The 23237-nt window shown below is 37.7% G+C and overlaps 2 protein-coding genes across 2 annotated transcripts; both read left to right on the top strand.

Moving 5' to 3' along the window:
- The first annotated feature begins 380 nt into the window (after positions 1-380).
- On the top strand, positions 381-10378 carry LOC106156683 (putative N-acetylated-alpha-linked acidic dipeptidase). The gene is made up of 15 exons (XM_013532055.2): positions 381-745; positions 2109-2277; positions 2605-2742; positions 2945-3073; positions 4027-4210; positions 4686-4878; positions 5497-5582; positions 6409-6528; positions 6688-6902; positions 7177-7256; positions 7629-7719; positions 8047-8305; positions 8784-8865; positions 9338-9430; positions 9713-10378. The coding sequence occupies exons 1-15, from the start codon at positions 507-509 to the stop codon at positions 9930-9932; spliced, it is 2298 nt and encodes a 765-aa protein (XP_013387509.2). The 5' UTR covers positions 381-506; the 3' UTR covers positions 9933-10378.
- A 1807-nt stretch (positions 10379-12185) lies between these two features.
- Positions 12186-22220, top strand: LOC106156715 (putative N-acetylated-alpha-linked acidic dipeptidase). The gene is made up of 15 exons (XM_013532110.2): positions 12186-12555; positions 13895-14063; positions 14574-14711; positions 14929-15057; positions 15827-16010; positions 16464-16656; positions 17143-17228; positions 17522-17641; positions 18314-18528; positions 18834-18913; positions 19330-19420; positions 19746-20004; positions 20409-20490; positions 20993-21085; positions 21327-22220. The coding sequence occupies exons 1-15, from the start codon at positions 12281-12283 to the stop codon at positions 21544-21546; spliced, it is 2334 nt and encodes a 777-aa protein (XP_013387564.2). The 5' UTR covers positions 12186-12280; the 3' UTR covers positions 21547-22220.
- Positions 22221-23237: the final 1017 nt, after the last annotated feature.

The raw sequence follows: 23237 nt of genomic DNA, 5'->3' as shown, positions 1-23237 counted from the left end.
TAAGGGTTTTAAGATAAAATTGAACATCATTATATGTTTTATAAATACGAAAAGGGTTTGAATCACCATCATAACACTGAACCTGGACCCATTACACATGTATAATGGGCCCAACCACTGAATGAATCGCATGCAGCATTTAAACTGAAACAGGCAAAATCTGGTTTAATTCTACAGCTGAGATCCAGGGCTTTAGAGATGGAATGAGGCTTGTTGTTTGAGATTTGCCTTTATATTTTTATGTGGCGGCATCTTTGATCAATATTCCGAATGCGCTTCTTTAAAGTATTTTTTGTCATTTTACTCCGTAAAAGGGAAAACAGGCTTCTTATGTATTATCACCAGTGACCCGATGGAACCCTGAGTAAACGAAAAATACGCCCTATGCACGCATGTGCATAGTATTCAGCCCATTATTAGGCCAACGTAGATCTCTTGCCTGCGTGGTGGCATAAGAAAGACAAACTTGCTAACACTGATCATTTCTTCACATTGGAGAATCAACTATGCAGTCTGTAGTTGGAAGAAAGATTGCGGTGCTCATTGCTTCAATCTGTTTAGTGGTTGGTATCGTCGCAGGGGTGCTTATTGGATATTTTTCTGCCAAGAACGCGGAGAGCGCAACGGCAGGCGGAGAGAGTAAAGCGTACAATGAGTTCCTGAAATTAGCAGAAGATGGAGATATATCTTTTCGGCAGAGACTTATTGATGGAATCAAAGCAGAAAACATTCGCGAGAATTTACGGTAGGGTCGGCGCCGTTTTTATTTATGTACATAAATTCACATATACGAATATTAATATACTAGCATCTGCTGTAATGGGGCTATACAACCTGCTAAAAGTTCAACCTAATGTACAGAGTGGTTTTTGGGGCGTGTTGCATACGATGATGATTTCAAAAGCAAAGACCCACAAGGCAATGTCAGGTGCATCTATTTTTATATATTAAAAACATTAGACCCTAATCCATTACCACTGACGTTGGAATTTGACTACCCTCGGGCTAAACCCACCAGTGACTTATTTGTACTGTTAAGGAACGATCGACTTGCTTACATATTTATTGTCATAAGCGCACTTAAAACAAAGGTGGGTGTGTCCCTGTCACCTTTACACTCTTTATATTGGCATACCACTCTTATTATCCTGTACTTTCATAAAGCAGGTCTTTGATTGAGGGACTCTAGATATCAAAAAGAAGAAGGGGGGGGGGTCATGTTTTTGGCACGGAAGCTCTGAAAGAACTTTGTGTTTAAATGAATAGTTCAGAATTGATATTTGACGAATGTAAATCAAATGTTTATGAGTGATATCTAGATTCAAATGCCCCATATCTAGTGTGTCTTAAGTATTAGTATGGGGGCGTGGTCCAGATTGCGGTTTTTCTCCGAAATATCATCACCTGGATGGCCTACATTGAACTTGTGTTTTATATATGTTTTTGTGTAGAAGGAGCTACCTGTATCAGGCAGTATGTTTACCTAACTTTTTTATGATAGAGCTTCAACCCCCTTTATCACTTATTGCAGATATGGTTTGTCATTGTTTTATACATGTATTTCACCAGTGGCCTATTCATACGAGCATTTCACTTGCATTATGGAGTGGAGAAGAGTGGAGTGGAGCAACGGGAAATTTTGCTTTAAATAAATAAGACGCCATACACATTGGTCCAAATCATTATATTTTTGAGAGCCGATCTGGAGGCGATAAAATTCATTTGTGTTTTACAGTCATGTCACGTTGATTTTACATTGGCGCAAGGACCTCCAACATGTCACCCAAACAAGCTAAAGAAATTTAACCTAAGGATTCACTGATTAGGCTAATCAGTTGGAAACTGATACGGCCAACACAGAAAATATTTGCGTTGTGGCGTTATATAGATTGTTTAGCAAGAGAAATAAATCTATTTTTAAAGCTTCTTTTAATTTTAGTCGGTAGTAACTTAATAAGGACAGAAACCGAATTAGCCTAAGTTGAAGAACAGTGATGTTTAACCAGCTGATCCATGTTATTTTAACATACATTGAAGGTTCTTTAAGCGAAAATAAATGTACACATAGAATAAATTTAGCCAAAATTGTGGATTTTTTTTCTTTCAAGGGAAATGACAAGGTACCCTCACGTAGCCGGCACTGCAGAGGATTTTACAACAGCCGAGGATCTTCGTAGGAAATGGCTGGAACAAGGTTTAGATGACGCTGTCTTGGTGCCGTATGATGTTCTCCTTTCCTATCCTGGAAATAAAACAAGCAACTACACGGCAAACAAGGTGTGTGTAAAAGCACATTTAGGTGGTGCAATAAGAACAAGACTTTAAATCTGAATGTCTGCATCTCTGCCAATCTTTTGACATTCCTTTCTGGACAACCTGAATCACAAGTAATTGTTCATAAGTCTTTCATCAAATTTAGACATTGGTTCATAACCCACCGTTCAAATCGGACATTAGGCCTAGAAAATGCGGTTTATATACTGTGAAATGCTCTGAATTGCTTCACTGGGGTGAGAAAGCACCAAATAATTGTAAAAACCTAACAATACCGATGTGTATTACTTACTTTGGGATACTTTGAGTTTCATACTACATGTATTTCAGGCTCAGATTCTAGACAGTAACGGCAATGTCATTTGGCAGACTCCCCTCGAGGAGGCAGCCCTGGATAAGGCGTCTAGCACCAAGGATCCCCGAGCACCCCCACCATTTAACGCTTACTCAAAGAACGGTACCGTAGAGGTATGAATGTGATTACAAAATGCGGATGAGTTTGGCAAATCATTATTGATTTTGCGAAAGGACCTTTGATTAAGTTCTTTACTTTTGATGACAGTTTTATCATTTCTTGTCTTTTCAACTAAGTAATGATTGTTCAGAATGTGTGTTTCCTCCCTAAAATGCATCTGACACCAAACTGATGCTCTGTTATGATGCTTTTCAGAATAGTAGACTCGTCTACGTAAACTACGGGCGAATTGAAGACTTCTTCTTCATAACGCGCAACAAAAGCATGGACTTAAATGGTGCTATAGTCATCGCCAGATACGGGAAAATATTCAGGGGAGATAAGGTATAGTAGGACACACCGTTATTTTTATTACTATTTATATTACTTTATTATCGCTATTCCACTGTCATGAAATGTTTGATGACATCTGACAGCCCTTATCTTTGCAGATATGACATAATTCAACTGTAAATCTTTATAAGTTGACAAGCAATTTGAAGAGCTCCATGGCAAAATGCCCAGGGTTTGACACTTTAATAATGACTATGTTGGGTTTACGTAAACGTTGAGTGAGGAAATGTATGTATTATCTGGCATATAAGAAGTTGTGATGTTCTCCATACTCTCACCCGCCCACCCTTTTTGTTCACGGTGAAAATGGACTCATCATAAAATACAAAATGGCTCCGATTCTGACCTACGGTCCATGCAATAGTTCCATGTCCCAGCCCATTTCCTTCTTGTTCGACTGCTTACCAAGGTACATGTAATAAGTGTTTTCCTCTTGGCAACCCTGGTGTGAATTCCTGTAGCATGGAGACTTCTATGAACTTTTCTTTTGCTAACCTCACCATGTAACATGCGCTGGACGGTGCCAAATCCCTTGACAGCATGAAAAGACGGCTGTCGTTTCTGGCGCTAGTCTTCTTCGTATAGATGGTACAATACTTTTGTCACCCCTATGTAGATTTTAATTAAGTAAGGTTAAAGTATAAAAGGGGTAATCTCCGACAAAAAAGTAGAACTATGAAAATTCATGATCCAGACAAATTTGTAAAGCAATCCCTCTCTTCTAATTTGTTTAGATTGTCACTGTCACACAGTTTCAGCTTACATTACCCCTTCTTGCTACCAGGGCTTACGGTGTAACGCTATTTAGATTTTGCTGTACCTCCCACAACTTTGGGCGTCCGTTAGACTTTTTGATATATGGAACTTGCAAAAAATATTATTTCAAATATGAAATAAAAAAATAGCAGTGCATTCTCAAAAATAACAATTAACTTTGTGCTCAGGTCCGTCATGCCACTATGTTCAATGCGTCTGCTGTTATCCTATACTCGGACCCCAAGGATTACGCTGTTGACCCTAATGGAGCCGTTTTCCCCAATTCCTGGTGGTTACCCGGCACAGGAGTACAAAGGGGGTCAACTTTCATTGGTAATGGCGACCCCCTTACCCCTGGGTATCCAGCTGTTGGTAAGTAGACTGACTATAGGTTATATTCATTGATCGTTGACATCATGCACTTGGAGAGAGAGAAGAAAGTAAAGAATTACAATTAGAAAATTGGAAAATCTTAAACGATCTCGAGGAAGAGATTAATTTTTTAAAAAATCAAAAAGAATAGGTACAGAGTATTTTGGCAAACTGCTCATTTTTTTCCAAAGTGGACTTCATCTATAAATAACAGCTTGCCGTTTAAGTTTTCTTTTTAGTTTTCTTGGAGATGCATCAGTTTGTCGATTGCAACGACGTGCAATTGAAGCAAGGTTTAATTCAATTGTTACAACGAAGAGATAAATAAATGGAAATGAAGCTAGACTTTTCATTCGTTGATTCAAGAATTGCACGATATACTAGCATAACTTATGAATTTGAATTATAAAAAAATTCCTTAGTGCTTTAACACTTTGACTCTGTGGTAGGTATTTAAGGGTGTTTTTTTTTTTAGATTACTCTTATCGTGAGCTCATAGAAGAGCTGGAGGAGAAAATGGAGATGCCGCAGATCCCAGCGCACCCTATCGGCTACGATTATGCCAAGGAGCTACTCAACACAATGGGCGGGGAGGAAGTACCTGCTTCGTGGAGAGGAGATATGGCGCATGTCACATACAGATTTGGGGGCTATTTAATGGACAATAAGTAAGTCACATGTGACGGTCAAAGAAAACTTACATTAAGGTATTTGTGTATCATGGCATGATAGCTATGATGAAGTTTAGAGTTTTTATTTACCAAGATTTTGATTATTTGATTTTGTTATTATATAAACTTTACGCATTAGACGCACAGTATAATTTGGAACGGAAGAAGGGGGGGGGGGGGGGCAGGTAAAATAGTTAAAGCACTGAACATAAAACCAGAAGAAATACGACGTTGTTTTTCAATATGAATGCAATTTCGTTACTGTCAGATCACTTCTTAAATGAGACTCTGTGAGAAAAGCCTCAAGCCAAATTTACAAAAATTATCTATAGACACAAGGTGTTTTGTTCAAAACTTATTCGACTTTTAGGCTGCACGTGTTTTCATTTCCAAATGCCATCATCTGTTTCCAAACATTAGATAAACGTTAGATGTATATGCTTTGTCCTTTTAATATGTTTGTAAAATATAAAATACAGTATAATGCTGTATATTCTTTCGAACTCTAATGATTTCAATTTAAATGTTTAATGTTTTTAATGTTAAAACAAACCAAATTATGACATGCATTAGAATTCGTCAAGTGTTTATTAGAGATAAATGAACTTTATTCAGAACGCTGAGAGTAGTGAATCACAACACGAGAGAGATCAGAACAACCTACAATGCCATTGGGATAATACGAGGGGCAGTGGAACCAGGTAACAGCAGGTTTTTTATCATCATTATAATCATGGAAAATATAATCATGGAAAATAATCGAAAATACACAAAAATATTCTATGAGAATGTTTCTGAAACTTTTGAAACTTTTTCATACTTTCGATACTGGTTTTCCAATACAGTTCCATGTAACATATTCTAAGAACGTCCCCAAGCCCTTGAGATTCTCATTTTTATCTTGATCGTGTAATAGTTTGGAGCGTAGAATTGACTTTTTATTCATGAACAAAAATATACCAAATGATATTTGTATTGCTCTTATTTTTCATAATTTAGAAATATACAAATAAAAATACGGTATATTGAAGATGTGCAGGCTTATCAAAATGTTTTACAAGGTCTTTTTTTAGCAACATATATCCTTGTTATTGCTTTTACACAGGAAGGCACTTAAAAGAACGTAATATTTGTCTGCGCGACTGCTTTTTTATATATCTATGCTTATATCAAACTTCATAAAAGTTACCTGTCTGTAATTCATTGTTTATGCATAACGACACTCCTCGTGTAGAATGGCATTGAATGATGAGAAAACTGACTTTGAAGACTTTTAGAATCTGAATAACATGGAGACTATTAATTCTGTAAAAGTTATTAGATAGATAAGGTTTTTTGGTTAGTAAGAACTGAAAAAAAATGCTAAAAAGGTAATTTTGGATGCGAAAAAAGAAAATTTACATAACTTACAATAAATATAATCGACATGTCGCCTCACCTTCAGTGTAAAAAATAAAATTCAGCAATAAAATATTTAATACCATAGGGGTAACAAAATACACTTCATTTTATAAATTTCTTTTTCAGACCGCTATGTGATCGTTGGGAACCACCGTGATGCCTGGGCGTACGGTGCCGTGGACCCCACCAGTGGGACCGCCGTCCTTCTGGAGCTGACAAGGGCCCTGGGGAGTCTGGTCAAAGAAGGTAACCTTAACCATGGCCTTAAGGTTCAAATCCAATCAATTGCTGCATTCAAGTATTTTTATTAAATAGAGATAGAATAAGAGAGACTGAGTCTTTTTGCAGTCACAAGTGCACTTTAAATCATATAGTCCTGAAATTTGGTCCTGTTATATCTTTAAGGTTGGAGACCACGTAGAACCATAATGTTTGGTAGCTGGGGTGCAGAAGAATACGCATTGATTGGGTCCACTGAGTGGGTTGAGCAGTACATTAAAGCTCTTGGGGAGAGGGCAGTGGCATACATCAACGTTGATATCGCCGTGGAGTATCATTACAAACTTAGTGTTGGGGCCTCACCACTGCTGTATGAGGCGGTGTACGCTGCAACGAAAGAGGTAAAACAATTATTTTTGTAACAGTGTCAGGGTTGCTGGCATTATACTTTGCAAGATTTGTGTACTTATTATTTAGCATAAATAACACTCTAGAGCAAAAATGAACAGTATTCGTGAACATGCTCACAGTTGTCAACACTGCCATTCAAGTAGTTTGTTAAAAAATACTTTTACGGCCAAATTTTCCTTTTCTCCTTTTGTTCTAACCACTAATCTTATAGAAGCTGCATGTACTTTTCTTTCACTATGATCTTCACATTTTATTTCGTATAAGGTTCCTGATCCGGAAAGTACGATGTTCAGCAATGTTTATGATTCTTGGCAGAAGAGGACGAACTCGAGTCAAAATCCGAAGTTCGTGCATGTTGTTATTTTCCAATGCTCACTACTGGCATAATTATTTTGAGGCTTTTTGCTTAAATTTTTTAAAATCGAATGTTATTTTTAAAATGTATGAAAGTATTATTGAAATATCTTATATCTATCCGAATTTATTAAGAGGTTCAACAACAAATGTCACGTATGTACAAGCACGTACGGATCTCTCATTGTGTCCTTTAAAGGGGCGTCTTCGTTGTCATTAAGACGTCCTTTCTCTGAGAATCCCCTGCGAATTCCTATCTTATTTATGAAATACAAATAAATATGACTGTCCCCAAATAATGAAAACCAGCATTAAAGATATTGAGTGATTATATTAATTAAAAAGTTACGTTTTTATAAAAGGATCCGAGACCTTGGATCGGGTAGCGACTATGCTCCCTTCTTCCAAAGAGCCGGGATTCCTGCAGTTGATTTGAGCTACACTTTTGATGACGTAAGTTTATTAATAAATTACGCGTTATCGTTATCGTTCTAGAAAATTATCTATGTAAGGGTGATCTTTATTTTATTTCTAAATTATTAAATAATTGAACTTACGAATTGTAAAAAGTTATGGGAAATCAAAACAGCCAGTATCAAATATGATATTTATTTTGAACTTTGAAAGTCGTGTGTTTTAATTTGTCTTTCTATATATTTAGTGATATGACCAACAACAAATTTACTGCGGTACAAATTTTAAGTGCCGTTATGTCGGCAAATCTGTCTTGAAATAAGACACCAGAAAAACGATACTCTAAAACATTCCTTATTTACATAGGAAGAATGGGCCATATCCAGTTACCCTCTGTATCACTCTGTTTACGAAACTTTCCTCTTGGTAACTAACTACACTGATCCCACATTTAAATGGCACCAGTCGCTCTGTCGTATCTGTGGTGAGATTGCCAGGTACATGGCGGACACCGTCATACTGCCAATGGACGTCAGAGGATATGCAACTAAACTTGAAACCATGCTCCAGAAATTCAAAGAAGCAAATAACGAGACCTGGCTGAACAGTAATGGTGTTTCTTTAGGTAAGTTACGTTGCATTTTAACGGACAACGATGGGGGGACTTGAGGTTCGCAGTGTATCATGACAAGAAGTACCTCAGAGCGCAGTTTTGGCCAATAATTCAGAGATAGTAATCACAAGTCTGTGGTTCCAAGTCACTAACTGCCATTTCGTTTAGTAGGCCTGATTTACACTAGTGCACTCCAGCTATAAACAAGGCCATTGTTTTATTTTAGCAGTGGCAGCAGGGCTAAGGCACAACTGTATCTTTAAATACACTCCCACCCTTCAAAAGTTTCCTTTTGCGCCGTATGAAAAAATGGATTGATTAGACAATAGACATGCTTGCTTTATGCTATTACTTTAAAAGACGCAACAGGCGTATCCTGTGCACTTGGCAGGCATGCAGTAGAAAACATTGTCTTGTTGTCATCAGCAATACTTTTATAATGATGTTACCTATTTGTTTGTTAATTCTAAACGGTCACTCTTTTTGCCAGCAAATCTGACCACAGCAGTGAACGAATTCCGACGTGTTGCAGACGCCTTTCATGAAGGAATACAAAAAGTTAACAGGAAAGAGTAAGTTAACAATTCGAATTTGACACCCTACTGCAATCAATCACTAACGCATATGTATACCACAGGGTGATATAATTGGTATTTATATAAGCTGCTATGTACATGGAAGATAATATATTACATAATTGAATTTATTTTTCTCATGGATAGGTGATGGATATTGCCCCCTTTTCAAACAGGAAACTATCTGATTCCGTAAGGGAATAACTAGATCATGAAATAGGGACACGCATGTCATATATTAGTATTGTCGGATCTCCTAAGAAATTGGGCGAGATCTTTCTACCCAGTGACAAAATGTTCTTGAATGTTTTTGGCACTATTTTTATGTTACGGTGTATTATACGGTTCAAGAGATAAAAAAAACAAGAAAGAAGTCACGTTTTTGGCCGTCAGGACGCTCACTTGCGCCATCTGACGGTCAAAACCAGCACTGTTTTTAAATGTCTAATTCTTCGATTTACCATTCCAGCCCTTTTGCCGTGAGACGTGTTAATGACCAGATGATGCTGTTGGAACGTGGGTTCACTGATCCGGCTGGGCTGCCCGGTCGGCCTCTCATGAAGTGTGTATAACTAACTTCAGAAGTGAAATAGTTAACTGGTCATGATTGCCTACCTTGCCACTCTTTCTCTTCTTCTTCTTCTTTCCTTATTTTTGAATTATTTACAAAATTGTATTCTCCTCTCGGTCCTCTCTCTCTCACTCTCATTATACTTTTGAAATTTCACACTACCCTCATTTCCTTCTTTCTCTCTCTTTCTCTCTCTCTCTCTCTCTCTCTCTCACACACACACACACGCACGGCACTCGAAAAACACTGCCTTACTCTTCTTCTCCATTACAGGCACGTTATATTCGCACCGAGCAGTAAGAACACCTACGCCAGCTCGGGATTCCCTGGGCTCACCGACGCACTGTTTGACATAGAGAGCAAAGCACCAGACGAACAGATGAAACAGTGGCGGCTTGTTAGGAGGCAAATGGCCGTGGCGATTTTTACCATTAACTCTGCTGCCAGCACTCTACGAAATGTCACGGGACTCCATGGAAGTATGAGCAACTAACCAATGAGAACACGTGTTTGTACATGGTTACTGATGTCAATAACACATATATGTACGTTGGTATTGATAATACCCAATGATATATCTATTTTTAAATTTTGCTAGGAAATGTAACTATTAGAATAGATGCACATAAAGGAATATGGCGTTATTAACATTAACGGTTTGTTTTACATGAATATTCTAGATCGAACCCTTTATATCGTATTAACGTAGTAGTGTCATATGTAATTATATGTACATGTAGCTGAAAAATACATTCCAGATTGACTAGAAGACGACGAGCAATAAAAATCTATTTACACTTTTATACAAGAATAGACATAAGGCTTCCGTCCCTTTTATTGTATCAAAGAAGAGTAATTTCTGCGAGACAATTCAACATTGCAGACATATCATAACAAGTAAATAGTCGTGGACAATATATACTGGCCAAAAGAAGAACGCGAAAAGTTTTGTTTTGATCACAGTCCTTCAAAATACCGAAATATGCACGTTAGTATGGTCACAAAATAAAAATGAACTAAACGAACTAAAATACTTATCTTTACAACAAAATAAGACTAAATTAAACTCTAAAATAACAAAAAGCAAACCAACCAAGCCAATATTTACCTGTAAAAGGTTGAACATCGTGAGTGGACGAATGTGCCGCCAAATGAGGTAGGGCGTGTTTTATACTATTGGTACTATTGTTAATAGAAACCAAACAGCGCATGGATGACAATGTTATTTCCATGGTTACCGCGCCAGGCCGTATGAACAACCCGCAGGGACCCGCAGAGTAAGTAAAGGGACTTTGCAGCGGGACTGTACCACAGGCAAAGACTAATGGTGCGCCCGTTGGCAAAAAACTGATACTGTCAAACTCTGTTTTAAACGACATAGATTTGTACTCACACCAGAGTAGATCAAGCGTCCCTTTTAATCATTGATCGTCCAAAAAATGGAGTAACGAGGTTGCCACAGGTCACAGAATTGAAATGCCCAATGGTCACGTTTTCGATAACCGTTGAAATATAATAAGGTTTAAGCTGATTTCCTGACACCAGTATTTCTAGGCAAATGAGAAAACAGTAGATCCATTTGATTTGTTGCTGTATCAGGGAGGCCATTAATGTACAACACGAAAAACATAGAACCAAGAACCAATCCAGGTAGGATACCACTATTCACTAATTATTTTTCCAGTTCGAAAAGGCTCCTTGAATTCTCACTCTCTGTTTCCTTCCTATTAGGAATGCTCTAGTCCAAGGTATCAAATACTCCGGGATACCATGAATATTTGTTCAGTAGTCTAAGATGGGATACTTTGTTTAACACCTTAAGAAAGTCTAACGCCAATTCTCCCTCCCTATCTACAATGTCCTTCCATTCCTCCATCACAGTTAGAAGTTGTAACACCGTTGATCAGTTAGGAATAAACCCATATTGTCTATCTGATTGTAAATTGTATGAGATCAGATGTCTCATTATTGAATAACGTATGAGGGATTCCATGGTTTTATAGCAAGTACAGGTTAAAATAACAGGTCTATAGTTCCTGGGGGGGGGACTCCCCCTTTTTTTGTAAATGACTGAGAAAATGGCTATTTTTCCATACACTGGGATATTCTCCCTGATCCAATAACGTGTGAATTATTTTAAAAGAATACATGTACCACAATGTTACTTACATTCTTAGAGGACTCTTTAGTGTATTCCGCCTGGCCCTGTGGACTTTGTATGATTTATTTTTTGCCTCTTTCCTACGGATTTAGGTAAGATGGTCAATTCAAGTTAATTTATTATGAGTTCAACTGGAAGTGCTGAAATTCCTCCTTCTGGACCCTTTGTGAATACTGAAATAAAGAATGCTGCTACACGTGGTCAGCAACTCGTTTTCCGAAATTTGGAGATTTGCAATACCTGGCCCAGTAACTCAAAAGCATCGCGCACTGCGACCGAAGGCAAGCGTCTCGATTGCATAACTCGCCCATACTCGCCCAATATAATACATTGTAGCCTCTATGTGGTATCGTTATTCGCAATACGCGATGCTATCGAGTTACGAAGCCCAGTGCTGTATTCGGTTTAGGGTTTCACAAAATTCTTTGTGCGGGAATCACTTTTATATTTCTAATTCCTGTGGCAACATCTTTCTTTATTTCCGAATGCTCTTCTTTCAAATATTTTTGTCTTTTCACTTGGAAGAAGGGAACACAGGCTTCCCTATGCATATTTCCTCCACTGACCCACTTGATGCAACACTGAGCAAACGAACAATACGTACGCCCTATGCACGCATGTACATATTATTCGGCCGAATATAAGGTCTAGGTCAATCTCTTGCCTGTGCGTGGTGGAAAATGGAAGATAAACTTATTTACACCGGGGAATCTACAATGCAGTCTGTATTTGGAAGAAAGGTCCCAGTGCTCATTGCATCAATCTGTTTTATAGTTGGTATCGTCACAGGGGTGCTTATTGGATATTTTTCTGCAAAAAACGCGGACAGCGCAGCGGCAAGCGAAGAGAGTACAGCGTACAAGGTGTTCCTGAAATTAGCTGAAGGTGGAGACTTATCTGTTCAGCAGAAACTTCTTGAGGGAATCAAAGCAGAAAACATTCGTGAGAATTTACGGTATGCTTGGAACCGTTTTCTTTTTAATACATAAATTTACATGTAGAAATAATAGATAATCAGCAATACTGGGGCTATACAAAGTGCGACCCTTCTCTAAATATATAGTGGTATCTCAAGTCTACTGCATGCGATGATTGTTTTAAAAGCACAGGCTCACACAACAATGTCAGCTGCAGGTATTCTTATATATAAATAACAGTAACCCATTACCATTGACATCGGGCTAAACCTACCTACACACAATGGGCAATAGAAGTGTCACCCCTACTGAACCAATACTTTTGGGGGAGATAAATGACTGTGGAATGATATGCTCCTGGCAAAAAAATGTAGACCAGGCATTATAACTACTCAAGACCTGCCTACTTTGATTATTGATTACTGATCATTATTTGATTACTCTGATTCAGGGGGTGACACTTATATTGTCCATTGTGTGCATGTGCACCGTTAAAGAAGGTCACGGTTGTATGATATCGTCATAAGCGCACTTAAAACAAAGGGGGGCTTTTTTATTTTGATAGGGAACTCTTAATATCAAGAAGGGGTCAAGTTTTTGGCCTGAAAGCGCTGAAAGAACTCAGTGTAAAACTTGATATTTAATTGATATTTGATAAATATATACCAGGTAACTAATGCAGATCACGTAGACCTAGCGTAATATGATCGGACTTGTGAGTTCTACGGAGAAGACTGCGACTAAATTTTGAATAGACTGAAGTTTTTTCATTTGATAGGTATTCCTAAAAAGGAGAATTGTAAATAATCGAGTCTAAAAGTCACAAATCCATGGATGAGTAGCTCTGTTTTTTGCTGCCAATGAGGTGAAGAATCTTAGACATTCCTTAAAGGGATAACAACTGTTCATTTTGTCCAAAAAATTAATTTTCCTGGGGTAAACAGCTATTTCCCATACATACCAATGGTTAATGAATCCATTTCTACATTCAAAGTTAGTCCCTATTTTTTTTTCTAAAAAGTTTGCTTTTTTGTAATAATCTCTTAAGAGATTAATACAGAGTATAGCCATCTATAGAGGTCACGTGGTCGGATGGCAAGCACAAATTTCAGATTTATTGCTATAAGCGCTGTTTTGTGGTAAAAAAGAATATATTATACATCTATGAGTTGTTTCCAATGTATTTATTGTAAAATATAGATTTTATACGAAGAGCTGTTATCCCTTTACGCACTAAAATAAGCTCTGATTTACACACTTTCCTAATATGTGATGCTTAATCGGATACATGTTTTATTAAAAATTGAAAATAAGCCTTTTTAAGCGAAAAAAAAGTACAATAAATATAGCCGTAGACTGTGGAATTTTTCTTTCAAGGGAAATGACAAGGTACCCTCACGTAGCCGGCACTGCAGAGGATTTTACAACAGCCGAGGATCTTCGTAAAAAATGGCTGGAACAAGGTTTAGATGACGCTGTCTTGGTGCCGTATGATGTTCTCCTTTCCTATCCTGGAAATAAAACAAGCAACAACACGGCAAACAAGGTGAGTGCAAACACAGCTTTAGGTGGTTCAACAGGAACAACTGACTTTTAAGTTTGAAGTAAGGTATATGATTTTCTCCTTTTCCTTCTTCTTCACCTTTTTAGCATACAAATATTTCTGAAAAAAAATCACATAGTCAAAGTCACATTTTGTCATTTTTTCATATTTCCAAGTTGGAAAGTTGGAAAGTTCATTAAAACCCAGTCTGCTGCTTTGAAAAGACGTCTTCACTTTTGCGAATCTTTTAATCTCCTTTTCTTCTATTGCTGGGTCACGTAGAAAACACGATCATCTTAGACTCACGAGATTGTCCAATATGATCTTTTATTAAATTTAGACACGGGTCCATAGCCCACCGTTCAAATTGGACGTGTTTTATACTACTTGAAATGCCCTGAATTGCCTCTCCAGGATGAGTAAGCATTTGGTTGCAAAAATCTAATAATGAAGACTATTATTCTTTGCCGATGTTTATTACGTACTTTGAGTTACATACATGTACTATTTCAGGCTCAGATTCTAGACAGTAACGGCAATGTCATTTGGCAGACTCCCCTCGAGGAGGCCGCCCTAGATAAGGCGTCTAGCACCAAGGATCCCCGAGCACCCCCGCCATTTAACGCCTACTCAAAGAATGGTACCGTAGAGGTATGAATCTGACCATTAAATGCGGATGTATTTGGCAAATGATTAAGTTCTTTACTTTTGATGACAGTTTTATCAAATCTTGTCCATTCATCTAATTATTCAATTTTTCAGTGTGTGTGTGAATGTGTGTGTGTGTGTGTGTATGTGTGTGTGTGTGTGTGTGTGTGTCCTAAAATGCACTAATACTTTGTTGATGTTCTCTTGTGGTGATTTTTAGAAAAGCAGACTCGTGTACGTAAACTACGGACGAATTGAAGACTTCTTTTTCATAACGCGCAACAAAAGCATTGACTTGAACGGTGCTATTGTCATAGCTAGATACGGGAAAATATTCAGGGGAGATAAGGTATAGTAGAGCAAGTGGTTATATCTATTACTAATTTATTAATTTATAATCACTATTTCATGTCATAAAATATTGGTAGCATACGCCAGCCCTGATAGATGCAGATACACTGCATGACAATATTTAACTGTCAATCTTTATAAGCTAAAAATTAATTTAAAGAGCTCCATGACGGAATGCCGAGGATTTACGTAGACGGTAGAAATACATGTAGATAACAATAACCCAGGCCAACGCGCAATATTCCGCAAAAAGAACCAATCAAATATTGATACTGTTGACTAAATCTTTCTTTGCAAATAGGAGAAAGGGAATGGGAATTAAGTAAAAGAATAAGTAGAAACAGAACCTGACGACCTGAGTCTTGTCTCTTAGTGCGTTTCCGTGTAATCACTGAGCCAAGCGAGTATATACATGTAGCACCTTTTAGCCGCGATTACTGATTTTAATTACGTCGGGCTAAAAAGTAAAATGGGTCATCTCCGACAGATAAATAGTACTATGACAATTCATGATCAAAACAAATTTGTTAAGTTATGCTTCTGTTTAGATTGTTATTAAGCAAATTTCCCCTCTGAATACCTCCTCCACGCTTCCCTGTCACGCTAACATTGTAACGTTATTTAGATTTTGCTGTACATCATACCCCACAAATATGGAAATCCGTTTATCTTTAATTTATTAAACTTGCACAAAAATATTATCCTTCATATTAAAATGTATAACAATTTTGAAAAAGACACATCATAGCAATGCATTCTTCTCTCAGGTTCGTCATGCCACTATGTTCAATGCGTCTGCTATTATCCTATACTCGGACCCCAAGGATTACGCTGTTGACCCCAATGGAGCCGTTTTCCCCAATTCCTGGTGGTTACCCGGAACAGGAGTACAAAGGGGGTCAACTTTCATTGGTAATGGCGACCCCCTGACCCCTGGGTATCCAGCTGTTGGTAAGTGGACTGACTATAGGGTTATGTCTGGTGATCGTTGACATCATTACTAAAGAGGAGAAAATAAAGAAAATGAAGAATTGGCAAATCTTATTAGTAGTAGAGTTTTAATTTAAGATCGACAGTATTTCGGCCAACTGCTGGGTTTGATCTTTAAATAACAACTCGCTGCTTTAGTTTTCTTGGACATGGATCAGTTGTGGGTTAGGATTTTAAATGTGTCTTGGAAAAAAGTTCCCGTTTTGCAACGTTGTCCATTGAAGCAACATTTAACTCACTTGCCGTAATGAAGTGTTCTGTAATGAGAGATGATGATATGGAACTGAAACTAGAGTCTTTCAGTACGTGGATAAAAATGTGCACGAATTTTATTAAAAATTCTTAGATTAAAAATCTCTTAGTGCCTTCTTAAGTAATCTTTCTGGTAAGTTTGAAATGGTATCTTTATTTTAGATTACTCTTATCGCGAGCCCATAGAAGAGCTGGAGAAGAAAATGGAGATGCCGCAGATACCAGCGCACCCTATCGGCTACGATTATGCCAAGGAGCTACTCAACACAATGAGTGGAGAGGAAGTACCTGCTTCGTGGAGAGGGGCAATATCAAATGTCACATACAAATTTGGGGGTTATTTAATGGACAATAAGTAAGTCAAATGAAACTTATAGTAAGGTATTTGTATGTTATAACCCAGGAAAGATGATAATGTTTTGGTTTTTATTTATTCATTTATTTACGTTTAGGCGCACGATGGTCTCTCGCTGAATTTTGAGGGGGTGCTAAGATGGTTAGTGCATTACAAGTAAAACCAAAAGAATTACTAAGTGGGCTTTAAAAATTAAGGTTCTTTTGCTAACTGCTAGAACAGGTCATAAACAATAGTTATCTAATGACAAAAGATCTTTTGCTCAAAACTTATTCACATTTTCACGCGTTTTCACTTCTGAACGTCATTATCTGTCTCCAAACAAAAATATTGGATGTAAATGTTTTGTCCTTTGTAATGTTTGTGAAATATAAAATTCTGTATAATGCCGTATACTCTTTCGAACTGTAATGCATTAACAAACCAATTTATGTCATGCATTAGAATTCGTCAAGTGTTTATTAGAGATAAATTAACTTTATTCAGAACGCTGAGAGTAGTGAATCATAACACGAGAGAGATCAGAACAACCTACAATGCCGTTGGGATAATACGAGGGGCAGTGGAACCAGGTAACAACAGGGTTTTTATTATTTTATCTTTATTATCAATATAATCATGATAATCGAGATTACACAAAAATGTTCCTGTATTTCATGTGTTAGATGTTATTGTTACACAGGGAGGCTCTGAAAAGCGACTGTTTTTTTTTTTTTTTTTTTTCTATATTCACGCTTATATTAAACTTAATCAATTTAACTTGTCTGCGCTCCATTGTTTATGCATAACGACAGCAATAAAAATAATCATTATCATCGAGGTAACAAAATGCACTATGGTTATATCGTACAAATATCGCGTCCAGACCGCTATGTGATCGTTGGGAACCACCGTGATGCCTGGGCATACGGTGCCGTGGACCCCACCAGTGGGACCGCCGTCCTTCTGGAGCTGACAAGGGCCCTGGGGAGCCTGGTCAAGGAAGGTAACCTTAACTAAAGCCTTTAAGTGGTATCTAAGTTTTTAAGAGATCACGTAGAATAGAATGAGTCTATATGCCGTAATTCTTGCACTAAATTATTTAGACTGAAATTTTGTCCTGTTAATTTTCTGCAATTTCGGCATTTCAAACGGTAATTCTTAAGTAAGAAACATACCAGCGTATCATTCTAATGCAATAAATCACACTCAGAGCAGTCGTGATGGTGGCGCCGTTGACTAGGGCCATCATATTTCAAGATGATTTATGCCTTGGACTGTCACCTGGATTAGACGCATGAAAGTGTAAAGGCTATTCTTAGGTTTTACAATTAATATATGGCATAAAATTGCCATATTTAAATCATTTTAAGGTGTATAATCTCCCAGTTAACACCAAAGTCCGAAAATATGCGCGGAAAATGACAAACTATGAATGTTATGGCATTGGCTGAAAGAAATTCCCTTTGAATATAAATATACAGTGTCTGCTTCATGGATTTTAATCGTTAGATCTATAAGTTGAAACATCAGTTACGCCATTAAGAGTTCAATCCTCAAGAATATTTCCGTAAATATATTAGCCAATTTATTTTTCAATATCTACTAAGGGTGGGTCTTGGAGGAAATGGCCATGATATTTCATGTATGTACTGACTGTGCAATTTTTATATTTAAGGTTGGAGACCACGTAGAACCATAATGTTTGGTAGCTGGGGTGCAGAAGAATACGCATTGATTGGGTCCACTGAGTGGGTTGAGCAGTACATTAAAGCTCTTGGGGAGAGGGCAGTGGCATACATCAACGTTGATATCGCCGTGGAGTATCATTACAAACTTAGTGTTGGGGCCTCACCACTGCTGTATGAGGCGGTGTATGCTGCAACGAAAGTGGTAAAATAATGGATAATTTTCATAACACAATGTCAGGGTTGCAGGCATTGAACAAGTTTTGTACAAGCTTTCAATACCTATTGTCGATTATTTATAACAATTTTGAGCAAAAATGCATAGCAAAAATGTAAATGTTAATAGTTGACAACAATGTGGTGTGTAACATGTAGGATGGAACTTATACGACCAAATTCTCTTTTTGGAAAAAAATACCAATTTCCTACGTTGAGCGTCTATGAAACTTGTGGAAGCTACATTGTACATTGATTTCACTGTGATTTTCACATTGTATCCATTCATATTAGGTCCCTGACCCAGAAAGTACGATGTTCAGCAATGTTTATGATTCCTGGCAGAAGAGGACCAACCCGAGTCAGAAGCCGAAGTTCGTGCATGTTGTTATTTTCAAATGCTTACCACTTTCAATTTATTTATGGCTTTCAGTTTATTTATTATTATTATAATTATAATTATGATTAAAAAAATAGCACATCACTAGATATATGAAAGTATCATAATTGTCATGTGATATCTGTTCGAATTTGTTTCTCAGGTTCACTGCCAATTGCCATTAATACATGTACAGTAGAGGCTCTTAAGGTACTTGTATTGAACATTTTAAAGAAGGAAGCCTTCGTTGTTATTACGACGCAATGTCGATTCTCTAATAATCCGTTGCAACTTTTTATCTTTTTAGGAAGAAGAGCAAACGGGGAAAACTACTAGTATAATTGCCCCCCAATAATGAAAAACAACATTTAAAATATTGATTGATTACATAAATTAATTTTTTTCTAAAAGGATCCGGGATCTTGGATCGGGCAGCGACTTTGCCCCCTTCTTTCTAAGAGCCGGGATTCCTTCAATTGATCTGTGCTACTTTTATGATGATGTAAGTTTGTAACGCCATTCAAGAATCACGCTGACACCGCATGTAATACTATCGTTGATGTAAGTTATCTATGTAGGTGCGATTTTTATTTGTGACATAGAATATATTTTAGTTTATCTAATTTGCGGATTCTGAAAAGACAAGGCGAATCTAAACAACAAGAAACAAACATGATATTGAACTTTGAATGTCGTGTGTTTTGATTTGTTTTCCCATTATATTTAAAACCATGCCTGACAACGAACATACAAAGTTACAAGTCTTTAAGTGTCGTTTTGTCTTCAAATTACCAGCAAAACGCTACTTACATTTCTTATTTACATAGGAAGAATGGAACATATCCAGTTACCCTCTGTATCACTCTGTTTACGAAACTTTCCTCTTGGTAACAAACTACACTGATCCCACATTTAAATGGCACCAGTCGCTTTGCCGTATCTGTGGGGAGATCGCCAGGTATTTGGCGGACACCGCCATATTGCCAATGGACGTCAGAGGATATGCAACGAAACTTGAAACCATGCTCAAGAATTTCAAAGACACAAACAATGAGACCTGGCTGAACAGTAATGGTGTTTCTTTAGGTAAGTTATGTATCATTTATCGTAGCTTATCATGACAGCAAGTATTTTTACAATCGTCAATAATTCAGAGATCGCAGGCTCCAAGTTACAAACCGTAATTCCATTTTTAGGCCTGATTTAGACAGGAGCAGATTGAATTATCTTACCAGTGTCTCTAGGGCTTAGCCACTGCATGATCTTTAAAGTACCCTTCCAACCTTCAAGGGTTACCCTTTGCGCCGTATAAAACTGGTACCGATAGATTAGAAAATAGGCATGATTGCTTTAGTCTACTTCTTTAAAAGATGCATGTGAGGTTCTGTGTATTTGTCAGGCATGCAGTGTGTCTTGCTGTCATCAGCGAAACTTTTATAGTTATAACACATATCTGTTGTATATTTTTATCGGTCCCTTTTATTTGCCAGGAAACCTTAACAAAGCAGTGAACGAATTCCGTCGTGTTGCAGACGCTTTTCACGAAGAAGTACAAAAAATTAACAAGAAAGAGTAAGTTAACAATTCGAAGTGCATTCTGTAAGATGCCCCACCCCAATCCAAATCAATCAGAAACGCATATAACACAGGCTAAGATTATCTTAGCTGCTATGAATATGAATGATAATACATTACATCATCAAATTTCTTTTTCGCGTGGTTTTGTGGCGGATATTGCCCCCTTGTCAGAATGGAAACCACTGATTCCACAAGATCATGAAATAGTGACACGCATGCTACCTATTACATACATGCAGCAGTAGATTCTTTTGCTATATTAACATTGATATCTATAAATGGTCAGATCTCCTAAGAAATTGAACGAGGCCTTTCTACCCCATGACAAAATGTCTTTAATGTTATTTGGCACTACGATGTATTAAACGGTTCAAGATGTAAAAAAAGAACCAGAAGGAAGTCACGCGTTTGAGTGTAAGGAACGCGCACTCCCGCCATCTGGCGTCCAAAACCAGCACTGTTTTTAGATGTCTAATTCTTCGATTAACCATTCCAGCCCTTTTGCCGTGAGACGTGTTAATGACCAGATGATGCTATTGGAGCGTGGGTTCACTGATCCCGCTGGGCTGCCCGGTCGGCCTCTCATGAAGTGTGTACCAGTATACTAACTTCAGAAGTGAAAATAGTAAACTAGTCATGATTGCCAACCACAGCTTCTCTTTCTCTTATTTTTTCCTTCCTTATTCTTACTTAAATTGAAAAAAAAAATCATATTCTCCTCTCTCTCCTGTGTCTCCCCCCCCCCCCCCCCTCCTCCCACACACACACACACACACACACACACACGTGGCACTCGAAAAACAATGTCTTAATGTTCTCCTCCATTACAGGCACGTTATATTCGCGCCGAGCAGTAAGAACACCTACGCCAGCTCGGGATTCCCTGGGCTCACCGACGCACTGTTTGACATAGAGAGCAAAGCACCAGACGAACGGATGAAACAGTGGCAGCTCGTTAAGAGGCAAATGGCTGTGGCGATTTTTACCATTAACTCTGCTGCCAGCACTCTACGAAATGTCACGGGACTCCATGGAAGTATGAGCAATTAACTTAAATCTCCCAATGAGAACACGTGTGTGTGTACATGGTTACCGATGTCGATAACACATGTACGTTGGTATTGATAATATCCAATAAGATGTCTATTTTAAAATCGAATTTTTGAAGTGAAATAAAAATATTATCATAGATGTAGAGAAAGGAATACGACGTTCTTTACATTAACGTTCTTTATTATACTTGAATAGTGTGGGCCAAACTCTCTATATCCTATTAGGTTGTAGTGTCACATTTAATTATATATAGCTGAAAAATACATTCCAGATCGACTCGAAGACAACAGGTCACAAAGATCTATTAATATTTTTTTATATAAGGGTCATGCCGCTTTTATTATATCAATGAAAAGTAATTTCTGCGAGACAGTTCAACATTGCAAACACGTTATAACAAGAAAATGGCGTGCCGTGGACCATATATTTAATGTTTTTCGTACGGCCATCTCTTCGAAAAATCTATATAATATGCAACAGAGAATTATTTTGAATAGTGATGTATTCTGCTGTTCAAAGACAGTAAAATGTATATTGAGTCATGCTTATCAATTGCTGTAATTGTGTCCTTGGGGGCATATTTCCGCTCTGCTTGTACTGTTGTAGCGATCAACAATACGGAGAAAAATGCACACCGGTAAAGGCCTATTTGTACCATATTTATTATTCTCTTGTTTGTATCCAATGTTTTTGTGACTTTGTTCCCTTTCTACATTTTGTCAAATAAAAAGAAATATTTTCCTTAACCTTTTCCTCTGTTCTTTCTTAAGTGAAGGGAATACTGCATAGGTCACACTGGTACTTTCAGAACCTTAAACACATTTATTTGCTCATGGTTGCTAAAATTAAGCACCGCACCACCGACAGGTCTGTCCTCTTACAGCCTGGCATCACTGGCTTAGGCCAATGTCATCATTCTGACTTAGGCCTTTATTGGCACCAATAACATAGGTCCGAACAATGGCCACTGGTTAAGGTTAACAACTTCATTCTGATTCGGGCCAAAACTGGCACCATTGACATAGGCCCAAATAATGGCCACAGGTTTACGTCAACGTCTTCTTTCTGACACGGGCCCACATTGGCACCAAAGGCATAAGCCCAAACAATGACCATGGTTAAGGTCAAAATCTTCTTTCTGACACGGGCCTAAATTGGCTTAACTGCCATTCGGCCATAAAGTAACCACTCTATTTCTGACACAGGTCCATGCTGACACTAAAACATATGCCCCTATAGACACCACTGGTTTTGTTAATACCATGAAAATTAGCATGTGTCCATACTACGACGGTAACACCACCAATAAAGACTGATGATGCGCCCGTTGGCAAAAACTGATACTGTCAAACTCTGTGTTAAACGACATAGATTTGTACTCACACCAGAGTAGATCAAGCGTCCCTTTTATTTATTGATCGTTCAGAAAATGGAGTAACGAGGTTGCCGCAGGTCACAGAATTGAAATGCCCAGTGGTCACGTCTAAGATAACCGTCCTAATATAATCAGGGTTAAGTTGATTTCCTGACACCAGCATTACTAAGTATACGCACTTAAGTAATTTGTCAATACGTTTAATGAGTTGCATAGAGTTGATTATTTCCACCCAGAAGGCCATTTATAATAAATATTTGATTAGAGATTGATTGATTTGGTGTTTTAAACAAGGGTAGTTCTTGGGTTAATA

The sequence above is a fragment of the Lingula anatina genome, chromosome 2 (assembly GCF_051362555.1).
Source record: "Lingula anatina isolate TDL-2025a chromosome 2, LinAna3.0, whole genome shotgun sequence".
NCBI lineage: Eukaryota > Metazoa > Brachiopoda > Lingulata > Lingulida > Lingulidae > Lingula > Lingula anatina.
This window is presented reverse-complemented; position numbering and strand designations above follow the sequence as displayed.